Source organism: Pelophylax lessonae (genome assembly GCF_965119305.1).
Source record: "Pelophylax lessonae genome assembly, chromosome: 4".
Classification (NCBI taxonomy): Eukaryota; Metazoa; Chordata; class Amphibia; order Anura; family Ranidae; genus Pelophylax; species Pelophylax lessonae.
Window position 1 is genome coordinate 606601143 of NC_138771.1, and position 25981 is coordinate 606627123.

Here is a 25981-nt window from a genome sequence, read left to right on the forward strand (position 1 = left end):
TCAAGCTATCGTACCAATCCCTGCTGACTCATTTTCAAGTCCTCATTTGCATGGCTAAGGAGGACCTGAAGGAGAACGGCATGTACTTTGCAATTGATGAATGGGAAAGCGGTTGTTGGGGGCAGGATGTTCCAAATTCTGTATAAAAGGGAGTTGTGTACTTCCAATAAATCGTCTTCCTGTTTGAACATACATACAGCCTGCCTGGTGTTTGTTCTAATGGATTCCGAACAGCACATAGCTGTAGTTCGGATCCCGGAGCCTTGGTTGACCGAACCATCAGGCGTTGCGATCTGCAAGCGGACTCACTAGAAGCAGAGGAGTGTCGGGAGAGCGGAAGCGAGCGAGCAAGGATATCGTCACAGAGGGTATAGAGCTCTATAGGTGGCTGTCAGTGTTTGGGGGGAGGGGTATAGAACTCTATAGGTCGGTCAGTATGGGGGTATAAAACTATAGCTGAAGAGGCAGCTCCTGTTATAAATAGAGGGTAAAGTGCTCAATAGGGGGATGTCAGTATGGGGGGGGGGTATAGTGCTATATAGGGGATGTCCGTATCAGGTGGGGGGTATAGAGCTCTATAGAGGGATGTCAGTGTGTGTGTGGGGGGGGGGTGCTGTATAGGGAGATGTCAGTGGGGAGGTATAGTGCTCTATAGGGGGATGTCAGTATGGGGAGGTATAGAGCTCTTTAGGGGGATGTCAGTGTGTGTGGGGGGGTGATGTATAGGGGGATGCCAGTAGGGGGGGTATAGTGCTCTTTAGGGGGCTGTCAGTATGGGGAGGCAGCCCCTGCTGTGTGATGCAGATTAGTCCAGAGTGTAATACAATTAAATGGGCAGTACAGTGGGTTCAACACCATGAGTCCTATTTCCTCTATTGTCGCATCTTGTTACTCTCGTGTCTTCCTTGGATCCTGTAGAGTGCGGTGTGATGTACACCTAGGCACACAGAAAATGTACACTGATGTGAAGAAGCAAAAACCCCAAAATGTAAAGAAAACACAGTTGGCTCTCTTTGAAGTAGAGATGATTTATTTCCATTCTCCTTTAGGTCTAGCAGTCTATGTAGTACAGGGGCCTGTATGATTGGATACCAGTAGAATGGTTTTCTTATCTAGACCCCGACAATACATGGCGGGTAAATCTAAAAAAAAAAAAAACAGTATAGTGAATTTGCATATTTTCATTGATTTTAGAATTGACTCTTATGTTTACAAGTTTTCCTTTTCTATGTTTGTGTTATATTAAAGTGCAACTCCAGCCCCCCCCCCCCCCCTACTCCTGTGTTAAATGCTAATTTAAAATTCTGCTGACTCTTTTCTTTGTCATTGCAGCCGCAGAACATTACCATGGCAGAAGGACTGCCCAGTGATGCGAAGGGGGCAGTACTGATGCCCAGTGACTCCCTACCTGAAGGCACGCCCCAGGTCAGAGGTTATGACTTCAATCGTGGGGTCAACTATGAAGCTCTGCTACAAAGTTACATTACCACGGGATTCCAAGCCCTGCACTATGGCCAGGCTGTACGGGAGGTCAACAACATGGTGAGAAGATAATGTAGGTGGCTCGGCATTGTTTGGATGATGGGCGGAATGCCTGTAGGTCCTGACCTGTGAAGCTTTCAAGATATTCCCTTTGCACACTTTCCTGGACAAGACCTGGAATAAGGGGGTGCTGAAGCAACTGCCAGTAGGTTGACCAGTATCGTCATAGATAAAAACAGATGTTGCCAGCGCACAATGAATCCATTAGCAATAGTCCAAACATTTGTATAAAGCAGTGTTCTTCAACCTGTGTGCCTTTTGGGTTCCCCTGGTGTGTCACGGGCATAGGACCTTGTTTGCCCTGAATCTTGCATCATGACTTGCTATGGTGTGGGCGGGTTGGCCACCATCACCATAAAAAAACCAGTGATGCTGTAGGGCAAGATGCATGTTGCCCTTCGTTGCTATGGTGTTGAGGCCTAGTCTGCCCGCACCACTGCAGTGCATGATGCAGAGACAGGGCCGCCCGCAGCATTCAGGAGAGGACAGAAGTTCACCTCCCGCCCTCTGCTGTGCTGCTTCAGCTACAGTGCCATGAAAAAAGTATTTGCCCCCTTTCTGATTTCATTAATTTTTTTTGCAGATTTGTCACACTAATGGTTCAGGTCATCAAACAAATTTTAATTATTGCACAAAGATTACCCGAGTAAATACAAAATGCAGTTTTTAAACAATGATTTAATTTATTACATGAAAAAAGTTGTCCAAACCTGCCTGGCCCTAAGTGAAAAAGTATGAATTCTGCGCTGTACCAGAAAATCCTGAAGGAGGATGTCCGGCCATCAGTTCGTGACCTCAAGCGCACTTGGGTTATGCAGCGGGACAATGATCCGAAAAACACCAGCAAGCCCACCTGGCTAAAAAGAAAACAAAATTTGGGTTTTACACTTGCCGTCAAAAGTCTTGACTTAAATCCAATTGAGATGCTGTGGCATGGCCCTAAACAGGCTGTTCATGCTGGAACACTAACATGATATGGAGGGAGACTTCATTTCATCACGCAAGTGAAGGTTTTGTATCTCATAATACTCGTACTGAAAGTTTTTAATTATATAAGTTCTCAAAAAACCTCACACCATTATCTCATAACATCCATTTCCCTGCCCAAAATCCCCTCTCATCTAAACCCTTCCAGTTGCAGTTCCCGATCGAACTACTCCACCACTATATATTGGGTGTAACAAATATTTCCAGTAAAGTTGCTGTTATGTAAATTGCTATCTACTACAAGGTCATTGTACATTCTGTAGTTACATTATATCTTAAAGTGAAATGATTGTTGATGCCAATATGATTTTTTTTCCCATAGATAGAGACAAAGCTTTCATCCCCTGGGGGATGCATCATCTTACTGGGATACACTTCCAATCTGATCAGCTCTGGTGTGCGAGAGATCATCCGTTACTTGGCAGAACACAGCATGGTGAGAAAGTAAAGTATACCTCTAGATAGAAAACTTTTTAGTGTGCATTGGAAGGGTGAACTTTAAGGCTGGGTTTACACTTGTATGATCAGACATCACATGTGGTTCGCACCGCATTGCTGTGCAGATCACATGCGATGTCCGTGCGATACAAATTCAGCCATGCAAACTATGGCTGAAATCGCATGGCATTTGCACAAAAAGGGTGCAGGACCCTTTTTTTTGGTCCGCACTGGGATCAGATGGCATGGGTGTTCACACCTATGTGATGTGATACAATTCCTGCACCATTTGACAGTTCACACTGCAATCTGCGAACCGATCTGTGGGTGTGGCTTACTTTACATTGACACCCCCCGCGTTCGCAGATGTCATTGTGAACCAGTGTGCGATTCAGGTGCAATGCGGGAACCGGCACTGAATTGCAAGGTTTCCCCGCATCGCACCAGTGTGAACTGGAACTTAGTGTACTTGGCATCAGATATATTTTTTCCAGGTTACATAGGAACTGACAAAAATAAGCAGAGAGCAAAGGTCTGGTCATCATAATAGCCTGTGGTCTCTGTATAACTGTTTTGTTTCTTTCCCATTACTGCCTTATTCTGCACAGTCTCTGTGTGCAGACGGCCACTTTGATAGAGGCAGGGCCTTACCTCCTTGTGTCAGATCCTCCAGCAAGGAGAACAGTGTGATGCACAGTAGTGACATTGCTAAATCTCACTCCAAATCTCCTGGCACTAGTCCGAGGCTGTAGACATAGGTGTGCCTAGGCACACTCGTATACCAGGAAGTGCGCTGCTATTTTTCAAGACCAATTCCAAAACAAAAGCTACATTTTTCAGTTTACTGCATAGGGATGGTAAACCTTTTTTCTAACTGTTCACTGTAGCATAGCAAATCTCTACTTACAGTACTGAAATTAGGTCTCCATTAAAAAATAAAAAAAAAAAATCTGTCTGCCAGTGTGAAGGGTAATCCACATCTGCACGGGATGTTCAAGTGTTCTGTGCAGGCAAGCCACTTTGTGACAGGTGTAATGCTGCACAGATTTTTAAGGACATCCTGGAGTGCACGACTGTGGTTCTAAAGGCTGAAGGTCCCCCCCCAGCACCCCCTTATACTCACCCTCCCCATTGGCTGAGACACAGCAGTGGGAGCCAATCACAGCCAGTAAGGCGGAAACGGGGGTTTGGGGGCAGGGCTGAGCTGTGCTCTGTGTCTCATAGACCCACAGAGGCAGCTTGGGAGCGAGCATGCATGAGTCAGTCACTCAGCAGGAGGGCGGGGCCTGGAACGCCAGAGGAGGATCCAGGCCGCTCTGTGCAGAACCATTACACAGAGCAGGTAAGTATAACATGTATGTTATTTAAAAAAGAACAAATGTGAACCTTTAAAATCTTTTTAATGAACTATGTTAGGACCAAAAGTTGGATGAGTTTTTTTTTTTTGGGTTTGTTCCAGGAAGCAGAATAGCAGATTAAATATTTAAATTCCTGGGGGGTCACATGCAGTCTTTTGCCATTTATTGTGCTACCTATAGACAGTAGCCTGTGTTTTCCTTACCTAGATATTCTCAAGCCAATAAAGTTTCTTGCACACTGTCAGGGACTGCACTTGAAACACCCCATACCAAGAAAGGTGACCGTCGCTGCTTTAAATTATCAATTGTTAGTGATTTATGTGTGTTATTACTGTCTTTATTCATCAGTCAGAGTTGGCATTCGCTTTCTAGACTGAGATGCCAGGTCAGATGTAAATCTTGGTGCCAGTGCAGTTCCTGGCTCCTGGCTGTGGTTACAAATGTCTGTCACAGATCAGCCCTGTTGAAGGCTATCCCCTTGTGACTGGCTATAAATTTACCATGTTGCAGTTTGATCACTGGGGAGAAGATGACCGAGGAAATTTGGCATCAGATATTTCTCTTACGTCCTCTGACAGTCGCCGTCCGATGGTATTAGCCTTCACTAATGGGTAATGGCGCCCACCTCTCATTAGTGAAGGCTAATACCATGGGGCGGCGATTGTCAGAGGACTCAGAGAAAATAATTTTACGGTAAGTTCTTACAAAAATTCTATTATTTTAAACAAGACCCTTCCAAATGAGACTAAAATCATTATAGCCCGTATATGATGAAAACATCTGGGCTTTGGAAAGTGCCTACACAGCCTTCTAATCCATACTGGAGGTGCTGGAAATTCAGGAGCAGTGTTACCAGCCCTCTGCTGGGAATGACCTAAAATGTGAAATACAAACAGGATCTAGAAGTAAGCAGTGCAGATGTTAAATGTAGCTTTGGGACATATACATGGAGGATTGCACATAATGATTTTTGCATGGAGTTTCACTTTAATCTATCAATGTTTTTGCTTTTTTTCCCCCTCTGTGCAGGTGGATATCATTGTAACAACAGCAGGTGGCATAGAGGAGGACTTGATAAAATGTCTTGCACCTACATATTTGGGGGACTTCAGCCTGAAGGGGGCAGATTTAAGGCCAAAGGGCATCAACAGGTACAATGTTTTTAATGGGGTCAGTAACTTTGGCATCCCGCAGTGATCCATCTTTATCTGCTTCTTCAGTCACCTGCTGCCCATGAGACCTTCTTTATACATCTGTTATCACTTGATACATCTGCTGACCCTTCCTCTGCATTTTTTTTTTTTTATTGCTTTGATGCCTCGCTACAAGTTATTTTTCTCTTCTGCAGGATTGGTAATCTTCTCGTTCCAAATAATAATTACTGTCTGTTTGAGGACTGGATCACCCCAATACTGGACCAAATGGTGTTAGAACAAGACACTGAGGTGAGGGAATATGTGAGGACTGGGGGAATACATTTTATTTGTGTGCTATATACACCAAATGACAATGATTTTAATGTCTCCCATTGCAGGGGACTAAATGGACACCATCAAAGATGATTGCTCGTCTAGGAAAAGAAATTAATCACCCAGACTCTGTATATTACTGGGCTTATAAGGTAAGTACTCATGATTACATATGCAAAAGGAGCTATGTGCAATGGAGTCCACCCCTCCCAACACAGGGTGACACAGACAAGAGGACCTATGTGACATGGAGTCTGTCCCTCCAACTACAGGGTGACATACACAAGAGGACCTATCTGACATAGTCTGTGACACAGACAGGGAGCTATGTGACATGGACAAGAAAGTCAACCCGCAAAGGGGAAGAAAATGGGGATTTTTGAGGTGCCAATAAACCTAATGTCAGAGCATTATTTAAAACATACACATTTTTATTTCAATAATTAAAAGGAATTAGCCATAAAGGAGACAGACATACAACATAATTAAAATAAGTTAATTGTTGCTGTATACATTATTGAAAAGATTTATTTATATATATATATATATATATATATATATATATATATATATATATATATACATACATACATACATACATACATACATACATACATACATACATACATACACACATATATATATATATATATATATATATATATATATATATTTTGCGATATTGTCGCATAGTAGCAATCCCGACATGTTTCACCAGAACGGTTTCTTCAGGGGATAGTTTATGCTCCTTCTAAAATATAATAATAAATGCAATATCAGCTATTAGGTGCATTATATATACATCTAGATATTATTCATTTAATATACAACGTTACAAAAAATAAATTTAATTGAATAAATTTAACACATGGTTATCAATACCAACAAGATATTTGTATGCTTTCAAAGTACACATTATTATCTAACCATTATACTAAAATAAATATTTCAATCAATAATTGGATATAAATATATATAATATTATACATACACACATATATATTCTGCAACTGCAACGCCTCATTTTAGGTAAGCACCCTCTTTTATATCCAATTATTGATTATAATATTTATTTTAGTATATTGGTTTGATAATAATGTGTACTTTGAAAGCATACAAATATCTTGTTGGTATTGATAATCATGTGTTAAATGTATTCAATTAAATTTTATTTTTTGTAATGTATATTAAATTAATATCGTGTGTGTGTGTGTGTGTGTGTGTGTGTGTGTGTGTGTGTGTGTGTGTGTGTGTGTGTGTGTGTGTGTGTGTGTATGTATGTATATATATATATATATATATATATATATATATATATTATATATTGCACCTAATAGCTGATATTGTATTTATTATAATTTACATCTTACATTTTTTTTATTTTAGAATTGGCATAAAATCTATGCCCTGAAGAAACCGTTCTGGTGAAACATGTCGGGATTGCTACTCAATATCGCAAATGTGTATGTATGTGTGTGTGTGTGTGTGTGTGTGTGTTTGTATATAATGTGTGTGTGTGTGTGTGTGTGTGTGTGTGTGTGTGTGTGTGTGTGTGTGTGTGTGTGTGTATATATGTGTCTTTTTTTCAATAATGTATACAGCAACAATTTTAACTTATTTTAATTATGTTGTATGTCCGTCTCCTTTATGGCTAATTCCGTTTAATGATTGACATACAATTTGTATGTTTTATATAGTGCTCTGACATTGTTTATTGGCACCTCAAATCCCCATTTTCTTCCCCTTTGCGGGTTGACATTGGGTTGTGGTGCCGTTGATTCATTCTGCAGGCAACTTTCTTTCTTGCATATGTGACATGGAGTTTGTCCCTCCCACTCCAGGGTGATACATACAGAAGGGTCTGTGGGACATGGAGTCTGTCTCTCCCACTACAGGGTGACATAGACAAGAGGACTCATGTGACATGAAGTCTGTGACACAGACCGGAGGACCTATGTGACATGGAGTCTGTCCCTCCCACTACAGGGTGATACAGACAGGTGGACCTATGTGACATGGAGTCTGTCCCTCCCACTACAGGGTGATACAGACAGGGGGACCTATGTGACATGGAGTCTGTCCCTCCCACTACAGGGTGATACAGGAGGAGCTATGAGACATAGGTTGTGAGAGTCATTGTTTTTCCTCTCTCTCTCTTTGAACAGAACAATATCCCTGTGTACAGTCCGGCACTGACAGATGGCTCTTTGGGTGATATGCTTTATTTTCACTCATACAAGAACGCTGGCTTAAAGCTGGACATTGTAGAAGGTACACATAAAATCATCTTTTAATAAACTAGAATATTGATTCATAAATGTATGCTATAGTTCCTTTGCATTGTTATCTGCTCCATTGCGAAGCCTAATTCTTCTAAGTTGGCACCAGGGGTTCAGTGTTTTATACTGAAAATGTGCATCCTTGTGGCTCCACGCACCCCCTGTCCCCCCAAATTTCTAACCTTACTCTTGCTGTTCTGTGGTCTTTGTAGCTCATGAAAACCTTTTACGAAGTATAGGAGAAATTCTTGATGAAAAACATTTTTACAATTTCCTTGGACATCTGGAAAGCATTTGACACCTTATCCTGGACCTACCTAAAAGCGGCTCTGATGTACAGGAGCGTGAGTGACTCTTTCCTTAAATGGATGGCTGCCTTGTATAGCGAGCCCCCCCCCCCCAAGCCACAATGAAGTATATGGGACATAAATTGTCTTTTCTCTATAGCCCAAGGCACCCACCAGTGATGTCCTCTCTCCCCTCTTCTTTTTATAATCGCCCCGGATCCCTTGGCTGCACACATTGGTCTGAGCCCTGACATTGGAGGTATTGAATTGGCCGGCATGCACCACAAGCTTGCAGTGTTTTCAGACGATATCTTGATGTACATTACATCCCCACATATTACGCTTTCCAATTTAGTATCACTGTTGAACAGCTTCTTTTCTCTTTTGGATCTTCATGTAAATCAGGGCAAATCCCACGTGCTAAACCTCTCCCTGACAGACATCAACCTTTCAGATGGTGCATGACCAATTCTCCTTCCAGTGGTCTGACTCCATTCCATACCTTGGGAATTACGCCTTCTCTTTAAGTTTATGCGGGGCCCGGTCAAATCGAGACTGAACAGACACCTACTTTAAAGGGCAAAGAGTCAGGGAGGACTAGGGATGCCGAACATCACTTATTATAAAGCAGCTCAGGTGGCTTATTGAGCTCAACTGCAGGTAAGGCCGCACCACTTTGGACTCTTATCGATGTAGTAGACATTGACCCAGCCCAACTCTCCTCTTTACCCTGGCTCCTGTCTCCACTATTCTCTAAATCTTTAAACCCTGTCCTGACCCATACTCTTCTGGTATGGGATTCTATAAAATATTGGGCCCACACCTTTTTCTCTTCTTGAAATATTTAAATGCCTCTTATTCCCCCTGGGTTTGAAGAATCTCCAGAGCTACCATTTGTGGCGCAGTAAGGGCTTAACGAAGGTTCGGTCTTGTCCTTTCGGGGTATTGTCACTTTTCAACACCTCACGGACACATGATATTCCGGATTCTGAGAAATTCCACTACCTCCAAATTCGCCAGTTGTTGGAATCTGACAAAAAACTATTACTGGTCAACTACCGCAATGGCAGTTGAAACCAGATGTTGAACGTCTCCTCTTTTTAATATACTCCTCCATACTAAACCATTCTAATTTGCGTACCCCATCTTGCTGCTCCAACTGGGAAAGAGACTTTGGTGCCAATCAAACCCCTGAGATTTGGAACAAAATTTGGGAGACATCATTCCGTTCCTTCCGAAATGTAATCACTGTAGAAAACTCCTTCAAAGTCTTGTCCCTCTTGGTACTTTACTCCAGCTAGTATCGCCAAATGCCTCCCTACCTATCCTACATGCATTAGGGGCTGCTCAGACCTAGGTGACATGAAACCTATATGGTGGACATGCCCTAAAGTCAAACGATTGTGGATAAGGGTCTATAACATGGTCAACTTGATTTTACATATAAATTTGCGAAAAGACCCCCTGGGAGGCGCTCCTGCACAAACCGATAGAAGGCGCTCTGACGCAAGAGCTTACACACATGACCCACATATTCTCAGCCACGAAAAAGAAGATTGCAAAAGCGTGGAAGATGCCGATTCTCAGCTTTGACAAAGTGAAAAGTGGGGTGCATATTACCCTAGTAAATGAGAAACTGACGGCGCCACTGACTGACACGCATGATACATATTTACGTACTTGGCAGTCCTGGCTTGATTACTTCCCATCTACACAACCGCCTACGTGCTTCCTGGAATTATAATTTAAAGCCAGCATGTTCAAATTCTGGAGGCCAGCTTCCGGGACAGATATGGCTTATTCCCTCCAAAACCCGCCCCCTCCCTTTTTTCTTTTTCTCTCCCTCTCCCACTTCATCTTTTTTCTTCTGACCCTCTCCGCCTTGGAATTGTCTTAGTCCACTAGTAAGAACAGTATCTTTTTGGTCCTATGGATGGCTTTATTGCTTTTTCATGTTCTATGGTCCTCAGTTGAAGGGCCCCTTTTTGGAGAAGCACATGGCAATTTCAGGCATAGCTCTAACTGACCACCCAATATCCCAATGTTGCTTGGATCAGTCATTCCTCATTTCTGCGCAACTGCCTAATGATAAATATTTGTGGAGAGAAACTTCTTTTGAATTTGTTCGTGGTATCTCATTATGTCTTTGTGTTATGTAACTGTCCATTTTTCTTATTGTTTCTAATAAACTTAAGAAAGAAAAATGTTTACATTGCTGTTCCGGCTCTGTTCGGTAGAAAAGGCTAATGACGCAATTAGTAGATTGATATAAGGGGGTTTGTAAGTTTACATTAAACACAACTGTTAGATTTACATCTTTTTCTGGCTTCTTGCTGGCAAGAAGTCTCATAATACGTGTTTATGGGAGCAGCTGTTATGGTCCTCTATAGAGAAAAGCCAACCCTTTCCACAGATCTGGACCTTTCAGTCGCTATCTCCAATGTCTTATCCTTGTTCTGACCAGTTTGTAACATTGTATGGGTACTAATATACTCTGTATTTTGTGCTATTTTTCTGCTGTCATTATGCCCCTTCAGATCTTGTGACTGTTCTTTTTCTCTTTCGTTCATTGATGGACACAGTTCCTGATTCTTTTTAACCATTGGGTTATACTGCCCCCTACAGGAGTAGGACACTAGGCAGGAAAAAGCTTCACTACGCCTATGGGCAGTCCCAGGGGGTATACACCCACTCAGCTATAGGCGTAGACCACAGCTCCGCGCTAGGGCCGTGACATAGCCCTACTGGACGGGGGCTGGTATGCGAGTTTAATGTCTCGCAAGGACGCATACAACCTGGCCTCAGCCTGAGTCGCAGCGTTTCTCCTGACTGACAGCACCCACATTACGATGGAGCAGTGGTATGTCCGGAGCGATGTCCACCCTGTTTCTGGTATGGCATGTAGCTGTCCCCCACTCTACTCCTGGAGGGTTTTGGGGTGGCTCACTGTGGTTCTTTCAGCCCCCCCCCTCCTTCCTGGGTGAGGTTATGAGCTGTCTGTTGCCATATGCTCTTAACGGGGGCTGGTTGGAGTTGCTGCTGACCGTTTTTTTTTTCTGGTGCGCAATGGAGGGTTGAGCAGGGTTCCCTGCCACCCTGGGGGTTGGTGACTGGGGCAGAGAAGTCCTCTGGGCACCCTACGGCGGTTGGGCTGGGTGAGCGGATAGTTTAGCATCCGCAGGTACGCGGCTTTGCAGCCTACTAGTCGGGAACTACACGAGACGGCCCCGGTGAGGGTGGCTGAAACCACTGTCTCCTGTTTGGGCATCCACCCTCCCCTCTGCGGCCACTGGGTGGTCAGCTCTGCTGGGGCTCGCATCCAAGTGGCTGGGCGCCCACAAAAATTTAGGATGCGGCCGAGTTAGGCGCCTCGGTTTGGGGCAGTCCCAGTGCGTTTAGCTGCAGCCCCCACTCTGCCTTTGAGCATCTGCCGGGCTGGGATTCGTGCACTTGCGCCTTGGCCTCCCCAAAAATTTAGGCTGTGGCCTACTAGACCATGCGGCGGAGTCAGGCGCCTCCATTGGGGGGCGGCGCCAGTGCGTTTAGCTGAAGCCTCCACTCTTCCTTTGGGCATCTGCTGGGCTGGGATCCGTGCACTTGAGGCTGGGCCTTCCCAAAAATTTAGGCTGCGGCTTGGGGCCTGCTAGGCCATGTGGCCAGCTTGGCGCCTCCCCTGGAAGGGGTGATGCTGTGGGGACGCTACATTTTTTAATAACAGCCTTGCCACCATTATTTTGTGGGGCACTGCGGGACCATCAGGGGCTTTTTCCTATTATGCCGTCGTTTGGAGGGTGACCGCCTTTGTTTTTTTTTTTTTTCTTTGTGTGGTCCATTCGTGGGCCCTAGGTCGGCGTCCCCTTTACGGGATTGCAGTTGGCGGCCTCCCCTGATTGTTATGTTTTCCGGGTGAGCTTAGTATATAGAGACCCCACTGGGTCTATGTCCACGCACCCTGAGTGCTCCGATAGTGAGGACGATTCCTCTGCTCCTCTAGCCGCGCATGAAAAGGCGCTGGTGGATGCACCGTTTGTGTCAGGGCGTGACAGTTTAAAAATAGGTTACGGCTGATGCTGCGTCGGAGGCACTGGTCCCTTTTGGCACCCACATGCCCACCGAAGCGGTGAGGGTGTTCCTTTTTCTGCTTACTTTGACAACATTGTCACAAAACAGTGGAGTTGTCCAAAATGCAGTGGTTCCTTAGGGGTTTTTGCTTGCGGTGTCCTTATGAGGATAACCTACATTAACCTCCCTGGCGGTCTGATTATGTCCAGATTTCTGCGCTAAAAACGGTAAATTCTTTTGCATGGAAATCTGTTTTACATTATAAAACTCTCCTTCCCCTGCGATTTCCCCCGCCGTCCTCCCGCTGTGTGCTCAGTTGATGCCGGCACCTGTCTGGCGGCAATTTTAAAAATGTAAATGCACTAAATGACAGGATACAAAGTTGTGATCCTAACGGATTACACTGTATCATGCCATTTCACCACAGGATTGCACCTGGTGACTTTTCCAGTTCTGTCGCTGTTTTCCAGTTCGTCTAAAAGTGCTTTTGCACAAAGAACGCTTTTTGGACGCCATGGTCGTTCAAAATTTTCCAGGCACAAAGCACTGGAAAAGCACAGGCAGGGCACTGGAAAAGTCACCAGGTGAAATCCTGTGGTGAAATGGGATGATACAGTGTAATCCGTTAGGATCACAGCTTTTTATCATGTCATTTGTGTATTTACACTTCTGAATTTGCCACCGGTTCCTCCCCCCTGTCGCAACGCTCGCAGGGAAGAGAACCGGAAAGCAAGTGCCGGTAATCGGCCGTGCACAGAGCGGGCAGAGAGTGTGAGGACGGCGGGGAGGACAGCGGGGGATCGCAGGGAAGGTGAGTAACATTCTGGGGTAATCCCGAGTGTGGCTCGGGGTTACCGCTTTTGGTACTGAAAGTTAACCCCGAGCCACACTCGGGAATACCGCCAGGGGGGTTAAAGGTGGATGGTCCTACCTGTAGTGGACTCATCGGTTTCCAGGTTAAATAAAGCTACCTTCAGTCTGGTTGAGGAGTCCCCGGCCTTTAAAGTCCAGCTGATAGGAGGGTGGACGCTCTTGCCCGCCATATGTTCGCTGTGGCTGGTTCGGCACTTAGGCTGGGATTTACTATTGCCCTGGTGTCGCAAGCTCTGACCGAGTGGACTAAAATTTTACACCGGGGCCTGGAGGGGAAACCCGTTTCCCCCTGTTTTGTGGAGGTGGCGGATCAGTTGGTCCAGGGGCTACAGTTGATCTGTGATGCCTCTTTGGATGCGGCTCCTTTGATTTCTAGGCTGTCTGTATTAGCAGTGGTCTTTCGGCGTATTATCTGGCAGAAGTTTGGTCTGCAGACCAGTATTTCAAAGAAGGCCTTATCTGATCTCCCCCTTGGATTACCTGATTGGAGCCAACTTGGATGACATTGTTAAGGGTCTCGCAGGGGGGAAAGAGTACTCTTCTTCCGCAGGCTACCAAGGGCAAAGAGCCCTGTCGTAGACCTGGGCCATTCTCTTTGGCTCAGAGGTTTTTTCGTCCCTCAGGGTGTCAAGACAAGGGATCAAAAGTCAGGGCCTCCACCAGAGGTTCCAAGAGGACCTGGTCTGGAAAGCCATGAGCGGGTTTTTCCAGACCTGCGGACAAGGCTGCCTCTGCATGAAGGGGTGCCCTCACCCTTATCTGTTTTCCAGATCCATCGACCTATCTGGTATAGGACACATGGGTCCATGAAGTTATTCTCAGCAGGCTACGAGATCGAGTTCGGTCTTCTCCAGAAAGGTTCTTCCCTTCCAACCTGCACTTCTCCCCAGATCACTTACGGGTCTCTTTGGTGTAGTGCAAGACTTGTTCCTTCAAGGGGTGATTGCTCCGATTTTGTAACGTTTTCAGGGATTTTTATTCAAACCTCCTTTTACAGTTCCCAGGAGGGAAGGCAAGGTACGTCTAATTCTGGACCTCAAGGCGCTAAACTGTTTGTGCGAGTACAGAATTTCTGTGTGGAGTCAATTCACAGGGTAATGACATCCCTACGTCAGGGGGACTAATCGCTTCTGTCGATGACATCAAGGACGCCTACCTGCACATTCTAATATGTGCCGCTCACCAACGCTTCCTCCGTTTTGGCCATAGGCGAGGAGCATTATCGGTTTGTGATGTGGACCTTTGGTTTCGCCTCCGCTGCTCGGGTCTTCAAGTATTAGCCCTGGTGCTGGCATTGTTTGAGTTAGCGGGAGATCCCAGTACTGGGGTACCTGGATGATCTTCTTCTGCGAGCGGAGTCTCTGACTGCTCTGATGGACAACTGGAGATCTGCTAAATCTGAAGGGGTTTGGTTGGATTCTGAACCTTCAGGAGTCTGCTTTTGGTTCTGTCCACCAAAACTGGACTATCTGGGTCTGACTCTGGACTCGGCCTCAGCCAGCGTGTTTCTTCATCTGGAAAAACTACAGACATTGCAGGAGACAATTCAGCTTCTGTTGTTCAGCAGACGGGCTTGTAAGCGGGTGCTGGGCCTGATGGGGTGTCCACCTTTGATTCGGTCTGTTTGCACAGTTCCACACAAGATCTCTTCAAAAGAGATTCTGGTGAAATGGAACAAGGGTCCACGGTGGCTTAGTTCTCTGGCACTTCGACAGGGAGAATCCTTTCTCCCCCCTGTACTGGACGGTTGTAACCACTGATGCCAGCCTATCCAGATGGGAAGGCGCCCTCCGCACAGATGTGCTCAGGGGGTCTGGACACTGGCAGAGTCCAGACTGACGATTTTAATGTTATGGAAATCTGAGCGATCAGCCTTTGTCTGGCTCATTGGACAATTCGTCTTCGGGGGTGTCCGGTACAAATTCATTTGGACAATGCCACGGCCGTGGTCTATGTCATTCACCAAGGGGGCACAATTAGTGTCCAGGCGGCTCAGTAAAAAGCCGGCATTCTAAGGTAGGCTGACCGATTTTCGTTTCTGCCACGACTCCTGTGCAGGATCAAAGCAGAAGAGATTCTGTCCAGACTGACCTCGCCAGTCTTGGTATGCCAATCGGGTACAGCTGGTTGCCGATGCTCCTTGGGGACTTCCTCTCAGGAAGGATCTGCTGTCCTAAGGACCGTTCTTCCATCCTGCTTTACAGTCCCTGGCTTTGACGGCTTGGCTGTTGAACGCCAGGTGCTGAAGGATGGAGGTTTGTCTGATTCGGTGATTCCTACGCTGTTGAAGGCTATGAAAATCTACATCTAGGAAGATCTACCATCGTATGTGGAAGACATACATTGGGTGGTGTGAGTCTCTTTGGGTTCATCCTCGCTCCTTCTTGGTGGATTGGATCTTAACCTTCCTTCCATGGGGGATTGTACAGAAATTGGCCTTGAGTACCATCAAGGGCCAGGTATCGGCTTTGGATGTCTTTTTTTTTCCAATGACCTTTGGCCTCACACTAACTGATGCGTACCTTTCTTCAGGGTGTCTGACATTTGGTTCCTTCAGTGTGGGCCCTGTTGCTGCCCTGGGATCGCTAATGTGGTGCTTTTTGGCTCTGTAGAAGCCTCCCTCTGAAAATATTCAGGAGGTTTCCCTGCTTTCGCTGCCCCAGTAGGTGCCTTTCTTTGGTGGCTATCACTTCTGCGCGAAGGGTGTCTGAACTGGCAGTGTTATCCTGTCGTTCACCTTATTGGTGATTCACAAGCATAAGGTGGTGCTTCGCCCTTGTTGGTCATTCCTTCCTAAGGTCGTCTCTGACTTTCATTTGAATGAAGACATTGTGTTGCCTTTCCTGTGTCCCAGGCAAAACCTCAGAAGGAAATTGCCTTGGATGTGGTTCAGGCAATTAGGGTGTACCTGGCAGCTACGGAATTTTATAGGAACCAAAAAAGAGAGTGGCACTTGCGGGTCTTGAAAGGTAAACGCACAATGACTGTTCGATGTTTCGACAAGGCACAAGCTCGTCTTCCTCTGGATGTCTTATAGGAAGTCAGGCTCTCTATTTGTGTTCACGGACAGACCTCACAAAGGGTTGTCTGCTTCTTCTGCGACCATTTCCACATGGATCAGACAGACGGTGGTTCAGGCCCATTGCATCAGGGGTAAGGTTCCTCTTTCCTGTCAAGGAGCACTCAACTAGGGCGCTTATCGTCTCCTGGGCTTCCGTCATCAAGCGTCAGTGACGCAGGATTGCAAGGCAACCACCTGGTCATCTGTGGACACTTTTTACAAAGTTTTTATAAAGTGGATGTGTTCTTCTTTTGGCTGCAAGGTTTTGCTGGTTGCTGCTTAAAGAACCTGGTCCTCTTTTCAGGTCCGCTCCAGTTGTTTATGGTAGAGCTCTGTTACCGGATTGGCTATGGTTAGCCTTGGGAATTTTTTTTTTTTCTATTTTTCCCACCCATCATATTTAACACTGCTTTGTGACATCCCAGTGGTTAAGAAGAATCAGGAGCTGTGTCTGTCAATAAACAAAAGGGAAAATGTGATTTTTGACTTACCGTAAAATACATTTCTCTGATGTTCATTGTCCGTCAATGAACATCAGAGAAATGGGTTTTACGGTAAGTCAAAAATCCTTTTTGCTTCTTTTTTTTTTTTTTTTTTTCCCCGCTATTTTGATTCCTGCGAAGAAAAAAAAAACCCAAATAAGGTTTTATTTTTTTATTTGTTTATTTTCTCCTACGTTTTTTCATTTTGCATCCAGATATCCGCCGGCTGAATTCCTCTGTGGTCTTTGCCAAGAAGACGGGAATGCTTATTTTGGGAGGAGGATTAGTTAAACACCACATTTGCAATGCTAATCTCATGGTAAGAATGTAGAACTCTCCGAATCACACTGCATCAATGAGCTCCTGTAACGTGAATTCTCTGCCAGCAGGTGTGTGTGTGTGTGTGTGTGTGTGTGTGTGTGTGTATGTACAGTGTATCATAAAAGTGAGTACACCCCTCACATTTTTGTAAATAGTTTATTACATCTTTTCATGTGACAACACTGAAGAAATGACACTTTGCTACAATGTAAAGTAGTGAGTGTACAGCTTGTATAACAGTGTAAATTTGCTGTCCCCTCAAAATAATTCAACGCACAGCCATTAATGTCTTAACCGCTGGCAACAAAAGTGAGTACACCCCTAAGTGAAAATGTCCAAATTGGGCCCAATTAGCCATTTTCCTTCCCCAGTGTCATGTGACTCATTAGTGTTACAAAGTCTCAGGTGTGAATGGGGAGCAGGTCTGTTCAATTTGGTGTTATCGCTCTCACTCTCTTACTGGTCACTGGAAGTTTAACATGGCACCTCATGGCAAAGAACTCTCTGAGGATCTGAAAGAAGAATTGTTGCTCTACATAAAGATGGCCTAGGCTATAAAAAGATTGCCAAGACCCTGAAACTGAGCTGCAGCACAGTGGCCAAGACCATACAGCGGTTTAACAGGTCAGGTTCCACTCAGAACAGGCCTCGCCATGGTCCACCAAGGGAGTGGAATGCATGTGCTCAGCGTCATCCAGAGGTTGTCTATGAGAAATAGACATATGAGTGCTGCCAGCATTGCTGCAGAGGTTGAAGAGGTGGGGGGGTCAGCCTGTCAGTACTCAGACCATACGCCACACACTGCATCAAATTGGTCTTCATGGCTGTCATCCCAGAAGGAAGCCTCCTTCTAAAGATGATGTGCAAGAAAGCCTGCAAACAGGTTGCTGAAGACAAGCCGACTAAGGACATGGATTACTGGAACCATGTCCTGTGGTCTGATGAGACCAACATAAACTCATTTGGTTCAGATGTTGTAAAGTGTGTGTGGTGGCAACCAGGTGAGGAGTACAAAGACAAGTGTGTGTTGCCTACAGTTTAGCCTGGTGGTGGGAGTGTCATGGTCTGGAGCTGCATGAGTGCTGCCGCCAGTGGGGAGCTACATTTCATTGAGGGAACCATGACTGCCAACATGTACTGTCACAAACTGAAGCAAAGCATGATCACCCTCCCTTCGAAGACTGGTATAGTATTCCAACATAAGATAAGGACCCCAAACACACCCCCAAGAGGGCCACTGCCTTGCTAAAGAAGCTGAGGGTAAAGGTAATGGACTGGCCAAGCATTTCTCCAGACCTAAACCCTATTGAGCATCTGTTGGGGTGTCCTCAAATGGAAGGTGGAGGAGCACAAGGTATCTAACATCCAACAGCTCTGTCATGGAGGAGTGGAAGAGGACTCCAGTGGCAACCTGTGAAGCTCCGGTGAACTGCATGCCCAAGAGGGTTAAGGCAGTGCTGGAAAATGGTAACCACACAAAATATTGACTCTTTGGGCCCAATTTGGACATGTTCACTTAGGGGTGTGCTCACTTTTGTTGCCAGCAGTTTAGATAATAATGGCTGTGTGTTATTTTGAGGAGACAGCAAATTTACACTGTTATACAAGCTGTACACTCACTACTTTACATTGTAGCAAAGTGTCATTTCTTCAGTGTTGTCACATGAATAAAATGTTTACAAAAATGTGAGGGGTGTAATCACTTTTGTGAGCTACCGTGTGTGTATACATACAGTGGGTACGAAAAGTATTCAGACCCCCTTAAATTTTTCACTCTTTGTTATATTGCAGCCATTTGCTAAAATCATTCTTCTTCCTCATGAATGTACACATAGCACCCCATACTGACAGAAAAACACAGAATTGTTGACATTGTTGCAGATTTATTAAAAAAGAAAAACTGAAATATCACATGGTCCTAAGTATTCAGACCCTTTGCTGTGACACTCATATATTTAACTCAGGTGCTTTCCATTTCTTCTGATCATCCTTGAGATGGTTCTACACCTTCATTTGAGTCCAGCTGTGTTTGATTATACTGATTGGACTTGATTAGGAAAGCCACACACCTGTCTATATAAGACCTTCCAGATCACAATGCATGTCAGAGCAAATGAGAATCATGAGGTCAAAGGAACTGCCTGAAGAGCTCAGAGACAGAATTGTGGCAAAGCACAGATCTGGCCAAGGTTACAAAAAGATTTCTGCTGCACTTAAGGTTCCTAAGAGCACAGTGGCCTCCATAATCCTCAAATGGAAGGCGTTTGGGATGACCAGAACCCTTCCTAGAGCTGGCCGTCCGGCCAAACTGAGCTATCGGGGGAGAAGAGCCTTGGTGAGAGAGGTAAAGAAGAACCCAAAGATCACTGTGGCTGAGCTCCAGAGATGCAGTCAGGAGATGGGAGAAAGTTGTAGAAAGTCAACCATCACTGCAGCCCTCGAACAGTCGGGGCTTTATGGCAGAGTGGCCCGATGGAAGCCTCTCCTCAGTGTAAGACACATGAAAGCCCGTATGGAGTTTGCTAAAAAACACCTGAAGAACTCCAAGATGGTGAGAAATAAGATTCTCTGGTCTGATGAGACCAAAATAGAACTTTTTGGCCTTAATTCTAAGCGGTATGTGTGGAGAAAACCAGGCACTGCTCATCACCTGTCCAATACAGTCCCAACAGTGAAGCATGGTGGTGGCAGCATCATGCTGTGGGGGTGTTTTTCAGCTGCAGGGACAGGACGACTGGTTGCAATCGAGGGAAAGATGAATGCGGCCAAGTACAGGGATATCCTGGACAAAAACCTTCTCCAGAGTGCTCTGGACCTCAGACTGGGCCGAAGGTTTACCTTCCAACAAGACAATGACCCTAAGCACACAGCTAAAATAACGGAGTGGCTTCACAACAACTCTGTGACTGTTCTTGAATGGCCCAGCCAGAGCCCTGACTTAAACCCAATTGAGCATCTCTGGAGAGACCTAAAAATGGCTGTCCACCAACGTTTACCATCCAACCTGACAGAACTGGAGAGGATCCCCAAATCCAGGTGTGAAAGACTTGTTGCATCTTTCCCAAAAAGACTCCTGGCTGCATTAGATCAAAAGGGGGCTTCTACTAAATACTGAGCAAAGGGTCTGAATACTTAGGACCATGTGATATTTCAGTTTTTCTTTTTTAATAAATCTGCAACAATGTCAACAATTCTGTGTTTTTCTGTCAGTATGGGGTGCTATGTGTACATTCATGAGGAAGAAGAATGAACCTAAATGATTTTAGCAAATGGCTGCAATATAACAAAGAGTGAAAAATTTAAGGGGGTCTGAATACTTTTCGTACCCACTGTATATACATACATACATACTCTTAACCTGTTGTCCTCCATTTCTTGGCATGCTGGGTGTTTGTACCCTTGTGTGTTTTGTATGGAGGTAGAGGATACCCAGTGCTATGTCTTCGGTGCCAGCTCATCTATGAGCTGGTTCTATCCTCAATCACTGGGACAAGTGGCATCTATGCATGAAACCCTCTCTCTATAGACAGCAGAAAACCATTGCTGAGTTCCTCAGCTTTTGCTGCCTCTGGTTTAGAACAACAGGACCTTGAATAGCAATTCCTGCAGCTTCTTTCTGTTTTTATGAAGCCTGGTAGTAAAAATGCATAATGAGGTTTATCATTGGGGGTGGTGGTTACCCTCACTACTTCTGGGGTTGCTGAGAGCAGGAAGTGGGGCAGACATTTTAAGACCCCCCTAAGATGTGATGCAAAAGTAGTGTTTGTGTAGCTGCGCATTGAAGGACATATTAAAATACAGCTTGAAGTATACTTTACCACCATACAAAAGGTATGGAGCTTTAAAGTGCAGCTGGGACAGGGCTTAAAGTGTATGTAAACCAAAATGTGTGCTCCTTTTTTGCCTTTTAAATCTAGTTGTGCAAATGTTTTTTTTGTTTTTTTGTTTTTTAATACATTTCTGTCGACCCTGCAGGTTTCTGTTCTCTCTAAGCTATTCTTTATTAGGGTATCCACCAGCTCTTAATGCTGCAGGATGGTTGTCCCTCTTCTGTGTTCTCTACAGGCAGCTGTGTTTTTACCCAGCTTGCAGCAATCCATGTCCCCTGCTGGGTGATTGACAGCTGCTCTGACCTCTAGACTGAGAATAACTGCAATAGCCACTTTTGTGGGACATTTTGACCTGTTTAAGAGGGGGGAAAAATAAAGAATCTACTGGCAGGATTAACAAACAATAAAACATGAGAAAAAACAAATATTCACTGCTGTGTAAAATGTTAGTGGCAGACTGCTCCAGTTTTAGTAACACCCCCCCCCCCCCCCTTTGCATAGTAACAAATCAGCTTCAGCTTGTACAGTTAGTTTTACTAAACCCAGGACCCTGCATTCACTATATCTGGTCTCCCACAGTACACGGAAATTCATTCATTTTAGTAAATATAAACTGCTAAATACCTTTTCCCATCAGCAGTATATAGCAGTCTTGTGACGTCTATCAGTGTCAGGTTAAATCTTGTAGAAGTTTTCATTCCTCTCTGACCGTCTTATGAGGCTGCAGGACCCCTGACCCTCTGTCTGGACAGTGCTGATTGGCCCAGAGCTGATCACATGCACTCTCGCAAGGAAAAAATAAAAAGCTCTCTAGCAATACACACCAAACTGAGCATGTGCAAAGTGCCCCCTAGGCTCTGTACCATCATAAGATGGATTGGAGACCGTGGAAGAAGGGGAGGATCAGAGAAGACAGGATCAAACAGCCTTTTTACATAATATGGAGGATTGACCCCTTAAGGCTCGTACACACTATATGAAAATCGGGCGAACATTTTCGTCCAAAGAATTTTCGTATAGTGTGTACAGAACTTTCTACAGATGATTCAAAATTTTCGTATGCAAATTCTCGACGGGACAAATTTTTCTCGAATGGGGAAAAAATGAACGATTTTTGTTTTAATGTGTACCGTTTTTCGTACAAGAAAAATCCTAAAAGACTGCGCATGATCCGAAATGATAAACAACAAAAAGCCTTTGTCGTATGAGAATTTTCGTAAAAAAAATCTTTCATCGGTTCTGATTTGCTGTGAAACGACGAGGAAAATCGGAGAATCATTCGCACAATTTTCTTATAGCGTGTACCCCACTTTAGGTTCCACAGTGTATATAACCAGCATGCTTTGCTGCATCTACAGACTGATTTTACTGTTGTAAGTTAGTAACACTTTAAGCTTTGAAAATGAAAGCTAGAAGCTGATTGGTTGCTATGCACAGCTGCTGCAGTCTTAGCAAAGTCCCTCTCATGTAAAGTATTTTGAGGATTGTTTCACTTTAACCACTTAAGCCCCGGAGGATTTGGCTGCTAAAAGACCAGGGGGTATTTTGCGATTCGGCACTGCGTGACTTTAACAGACAATTGCGCGGTCGTGCGACGCTGTACCTAAACGAATTTGACGTCCTTTTTTTCCCACAAATGGAGCTTTCTTTTGGTGGTATTTGATCACCTGTGCGATTTTTGTGATCACGCGCTATAAACAAAAAAAGAGCGTCAATTTTGCAAAAATAACAATATTTTTCACATTTTTTTTTTATATGAAATTCCCCCAAAAAAAAGTGAAAATCAAAATTTTTTTTAACATTTTCGGCCAATTTGTTTTATGCTACATATGTTTGGTAAAAAAAAAATCGCAAAAAGCGTATTTTGATTGGTTTTTTGGTTTTCGCAAAAGTTATTGCGTTTACTAACTAAGGGAAAGATTTTTGTCATTTTTGTTGTTTTTTTTTTTTTAACGCGTAATGGCGGCGATCTGCGTTTTTTTTTTTTGCGGTACTGCGACATTGGGGCGGACAGATCGGACCCTTGACTGACATTTTTGACCCTTTTGGGGTTACCAGTGACATTTCTACAGTAATCAGTGCTATACATGTGCACTGTTACTGTAAAAATACACTGGCAGTGAAGGGGTTAACTTTATTTGAGAGGGAGGGGCTGTGTGTGTCCCTAGGGGCGTGATTCTAACTGTGATTGGCTGTGGCTTGAGCTGTAGTTACACTGATCAACGGTCCTACATAGTAGAACCGTATGATCAGTGTTTCTACACAGGGGAGAATGACAGGCAGCTTGTTTACACAAGCTGCCTGCCTTTCTCCCTCTCCCCCCGACGATCGCAGAGTGAGCGGCGGACGTCGGGTCCGCCGGTCACACGCGTGGGGGGGTCCGTGACCGCGCGGGTGCGCGGCGCGTGCTCGCTCCCCAGAGCCTCACAGGCTAGTGACGTAAATATACGTCGCTTTGCCTGTGAGGGGCTGACTGCCACAGTAAATCTGACGGCAGTCGGCAAGTGGTTAAAGTATAACTAAAGGCAAAGCCTATTTTTTCATTTTGCATAGAGGGGAGAGAAATTGGAACACCTGTCAGGTTTTTATTGCTGTCTGTCCCCATTAGGGAGATTCACCCTCTCTCATGGTCCTGTTATTACTTTTCTGGGGGCTCTTCTTTTTCTTTTAATGATAGAGTGAAATCTTGCATTGAGGACACTAGTTCTGGTGACCTAGGAGTCTGCAAAAGATTGCTTTTTTTTTTTCTTCTTTTTTTTTTTTTTTTATTTCAATAATCTTTATTGAAGTAACAGGATATTGCCAAACAAGGCACATTCACAGAACAACAGTGCAAATAAGTATGCAAGTCACTGCCAATACAAAAATGCATTTCCTTCAAAATATCAATATTTATTTTTTTTTTATATATCTTGACATCAGGTAGAAAGAACTCCACTTGTAATTCTCTCAGGTGAGAGATTCAATTTTATTAGCAGGGATTTCCTCTCACTTCCTGTTTTGGTTATGGAACAGGAAGTGAAGGTTTTACCCATAGTTCTACTTTTTACACCGCTTCTCCAAGGTATACTAAAATGTTTAATGTTAAAACCCACAGTATTTATGAATAATGAAGAAGTACAAATACGTTTTGCCATCCTTGTTGTAGCGGAACGGTGCAGATTATGCGGTGTATATCAACACCGCACAAGAATTTGATGGTTCCGATGCTGGGGCCAGACCTGATGAAGCTGTGTCATGGGGGAAGATTCGTATGGATGCCAACCCCGTCAAGGTTTGTGAGTTTCTATATTCCATCATAAAACCAAATTCCTAAAACTGGCACCACTCCTACCAAATAATTCTTCTTTATGGCCTTCCCTTTACAGGTCTATGCAGATGCCACCCTGGTATTTCCTCTGTTGGTGGCACAGACGTTTGCCCAGAGACATGCAGATTTCACAAACAAGCAGAAAGACCAGGATCCATAAGAGAGACGTACACCTCTATGAGTCCCTCTGTTTATGGCCTGCTCATAAAGCATGCTGGGTTTTTTTTGGGTGCTGCTACATTTTACCTTAGGTTTATTTTTTTTTTAACCTCTTATCCTCAGTAGCAGCAGGGTTGCAGGGCTTCTGCAGCATGCATGTAAATATATACATTTTAGGTATCCTAATAGAAAATATGTAAATAGATGTGTATATATATATTATTTTACAGTCAAGGGAGGGTTGCAACTGAAACTTCCATTTCCAGTAAGCTCAGCGACTGGGAATGCTTAGACTTCTAGTTCAATAGCTGGAGTTATTAAAATGGGAAAACTAGTTATAACTGTAATCATTACACATTGACACAAGTCAAGCAAAGTTTATGCCCACCAATGCAGCGCTTTAAAAAAAAAAAAATGATACACCTTATAGGAAACCTGTACTGGGAAAATATAGAGAAGCCTTTCTCAACTTTCAAAGGACTATTGATTTTTATGGCTTGGGGAGCCCCAACTTAAAAAATTATATTTACAGCTCATGGTTCAGTAAAAATTAGATATACTAATAAAAAAGCAAAATAGTGAGAAATGTGGAATACCTAACATGAACTCGCATACGGTGGATTCTTTTTTTTAACATCTCTCTGCTCTAAAAATAAAGTTTTTTAATACTTTTTGAAAGGAATCCAATAATAATTGTCAAAAGGGAAATGAAGGCAAACCCCTTTATTTTGATGGTCCGTGTTGTGCGCTCACTTTGGTGGTCAATGTGAAGAATGTCCCTTACTTTTTATCTCTCTTACCGTAACTTATCTAAGATCCACAAAAACTGGTGCCATGCAGTTCTAGAAACAGTGCAAGCAAAGAAGTTGGACTGCACTCGGATACATGTAATCAAAATAGTTCTTTATTCCTCATCGAATCCATACAGACAGTGCATTGAGAGACATGTCAGGTACCTGACATGTCTCTCAATGCACTGTCTGTATGGATTCGATGAGGAATAAAGAACTATTTTGATTTCATGTATCCGAGTGCGGTCCAACTTCTTTGCTTGCACTGTTTCTGGATGGCGGATCTGATCTGCACCGGTTCATTCAGTCTCACCTGAGCGGCTTTTCCTTCCCAAACTCCATGCCATGCAGTTCTGCCAAGTGACATGGGTCCTACACAATGCAGACACCATCATGTGGGAGGTCAATCCACCAATGCACACGAAACCCTGGTTGAAAATTGCTGACCTTCTCATAGGAATACTAGTTTCCCTGTCTTCAGTAAACTGTGTCTAAAACCAGCATGAAGTCAAAACACCAGATTTACATGTGTCCTGATCTGGAAGTATAGAAGGCATTGGGCCAGAATGACAACTAGCATTCTAAAGTCTGCAGTGATAGGCTCCCTATTTTCTCAGAATTGGTTTCCTTTAAGGGTATCTGCTGGCTGACAATTGACTGGGGCAGCTTTCCCACTCTGCTAAAGGCTGAGCAAGAGCTGTGTCATAATTTTGTTGGTATGTCAACAGCTGT

General features: G+C 44.3%; 1 protein-coding gene across 1 annotated transcript; it reads left to right on the forward strand.

Moving 5' to 3' along the window:
* The first annotated feature begins 1333 nt into the window (after nt 1-1333).
* DHPS (deoxyhypusine synthase) lies at nt 1334-24517 on the forward strand. The gene is made up of 9 exons (XM_082255490.1): nt 1334-1542; nt 2852-2965; nt 5355-5476; nt 5674-5770; nt 5860-5946; nt 7960-8065; nt 17054-17157; nt 24138-24263; nt 24358-24517. The coding sequence occupies exons 1-9, from the start codon at nt 1348-1350 to the stop codon at nt 24457-24459; spliced, it is 1053 nt and encodes a 350-aa protein (XP_082111616.1). The 5' UTR covers nt 1334-1347; the 3' UTR covers nt 24460-24517.
* The last annotated feature ends 1464 nt before the right edge of the window (nt 24518-25981 follow it).

Excerpts from the sequence above, each read along its gene's own strand:
- DHPS (XM_082255490.1), top strand. The coding sequence starts at position 1,348 with ATGGCAGAAGGACTGCCCAGTGATGCGAAGGGGGCAGTACTGATGCCC. Across the intron at positions 2,966-5,354 it reads ACTTGGCAGAACACAGCATG|GTGGATATCATTGTAACAAC; the intron begins GTGAGAAAGTAA and ends CCCTCTGTGCAG. Across the intron at positions 5,947-7,959 it reads TATATTACTGGGCTTATAAG|AACAATATCCCTGTGTACAG; the intron begins GTAAGTACTCAT and ends CTCTTTGAACAG.